The sequence below is a fragment of the Rhea americana genome, unplaced genomic scaffold (genome assembly GCF_003343005.1).
Source record: "Rhea americana isolate MKP2758 unplaced genomic scaffold, rheAme1 scaffold_800, whole genome shotgun sequence".
NCBI classification, from domain to species: domain Eukaryota; kingdom Metazoa; phylum Chordata; class Aves; order Rheiformes; family Rheidae; genus Rhea; species Rhea americana.
In genome coordinates, this window is record NW_028186980.1 from 2987 (window position 1) to 4488 (window position 1502).

General features: G+C 58.5%; 1 gene segment (V, D, J or C); it reads right to left on the minus strand.

The window, feature by feature from the left end:
- LOC146585423 (Ig mu chain C region-like) overlaps nucleotides 1–1502 on the minus strand; it is a gene marked incomplete at both ends in the record, with an annotated part of 18491 nt that overhangs the window by 2954 nt on the left and 14035 nt on the right. The window contains 1 exon segment of the C gene segment in view: nucleotides 26–150. Within this exon segment, the coding sequence occupies nucleotides 26–150 (125 nt within the window).

A 1502-nucleotide genomic window follows, 5' to 3' on the forward strand; every position in this document is an offset into this window, starting at 1 on the left:
GAAGCGGCGTCTTTTCGCCCCGTACCTTGATCAGCGTCACCGTGGCGCTGTAGAAGAGGCTGAGGATGAAGAGGACGATGAAGGTGGACGCCGTGGTCCAGAGGTTGTTCAGACTCTGCTCTTCCTGCTCCGCGAAGGCGTCCAGGCAGGCTTGGGACAGAGGCAGAAGCGAGTTAGCGCCTTCGCCGGCGGCAGGGAGACGGGGCTGCGTTTTGCCGGCTTCGGCCCCGTTTCGCCTCGGGTCGGGCTGCGAAATCGGGGCCCGCGAGCGCCAAAAGCCGCGGGGAGGGAAAAACGCCCCGAAGCGGCCGATTTGGGGGCAAACCCAGCAACTGCTGGTGTGCGAAAGCAATTTTTTGCAATTGTTCTTTCTGGGTGCTCCGGTCCCTGYGGTGAATTTTGGGTTGGTTTATCTTTTTCCGTGCATTTAGACAGGAGCTGCTGCGCAGCAGGAATTTGTTGCAAGCCATCACCACGGGGGGATCGAGCATCGTGCGCAGGAAATCCCGCGGGGCACCGGTGCAGCTGGATGCAATCTGGCCCCTTTGCAAATGTGCAAAATTCCCCGCAAATTCTTTGCAAGTCTGATAAAGAATTGAGCTTGGGGGGGATTTTTCTTTTCTTTTTTTAAGGCAGCTTTTCCATCTGCCCATTGCTGCAGCACGAGCTGGGACACCCAAGGGTGCTGCAGTAAATTGCCTCTGGCTTTTATCCTGGCTCTTTTCCCCTCCAAACTCCCCCTTTCCGGGACGGATGCTCCCGAGAAGCCCCGGTTCTGCGGTCGCCGCCGCGAATAAGCTTTTCCCCCCTCCCCTGCGAAGCAGGTGTTGCACAAGCGCCAGCACTCGAGGCCACGTTGCATTTAGCAGGCAAGAACCATCACAAAAATAAAGAAGTAACTGAGAAAAATCTCAGTTTTGCTCTCGCATCAGCCGGGACTGAGCAGCCCCAAGAGAAACGGGCTCCGGGAAGGAGCATCGAGACCCCGGGCGCTGCGGGGACTCGGGGCCACGTGCTCGAGGAGCAGCAAAACTCGCCGAGAAAAGCCGTGATTTGGGGCAAAGCGCTATTCTCCCCCCCCCTTCTCCAGGTTTATCCCTGGGGATCGGACCCCGCTTCGCCCCGCAGGTGCAAACGGGCTGCGTTGGGGCCTCGCACCCACAGCGCCGGTTTGCAGCCCCCCAAAAACAGGACAAAAACGCTGCTCTGTGTGCAAAACCCCTCCCAGAGGAAGCTTTTCCCAGGAAAAACCCTCTCGCGGCTCCCGCAGAGGCGACGGCCCAGGAGCCTCCTGCGGCTAAAGCTGGGTCTTTGCATTAAAACAACCCAGCAGCTCTTGCCCCTCTCTGCACCCGTTTTTCATCCCTCTTTGCAGCATCTCCCAGCGCCTCTGGCTTTGGGGGCCAGATTTTCCCTATTCTGCCCCAAAACAGAGCCCTTCCCTGGCTTGCATAGCAGAGAGCAGCTTCTCCCCCCAGCCTGGGAGGGAAAACACAATTTCC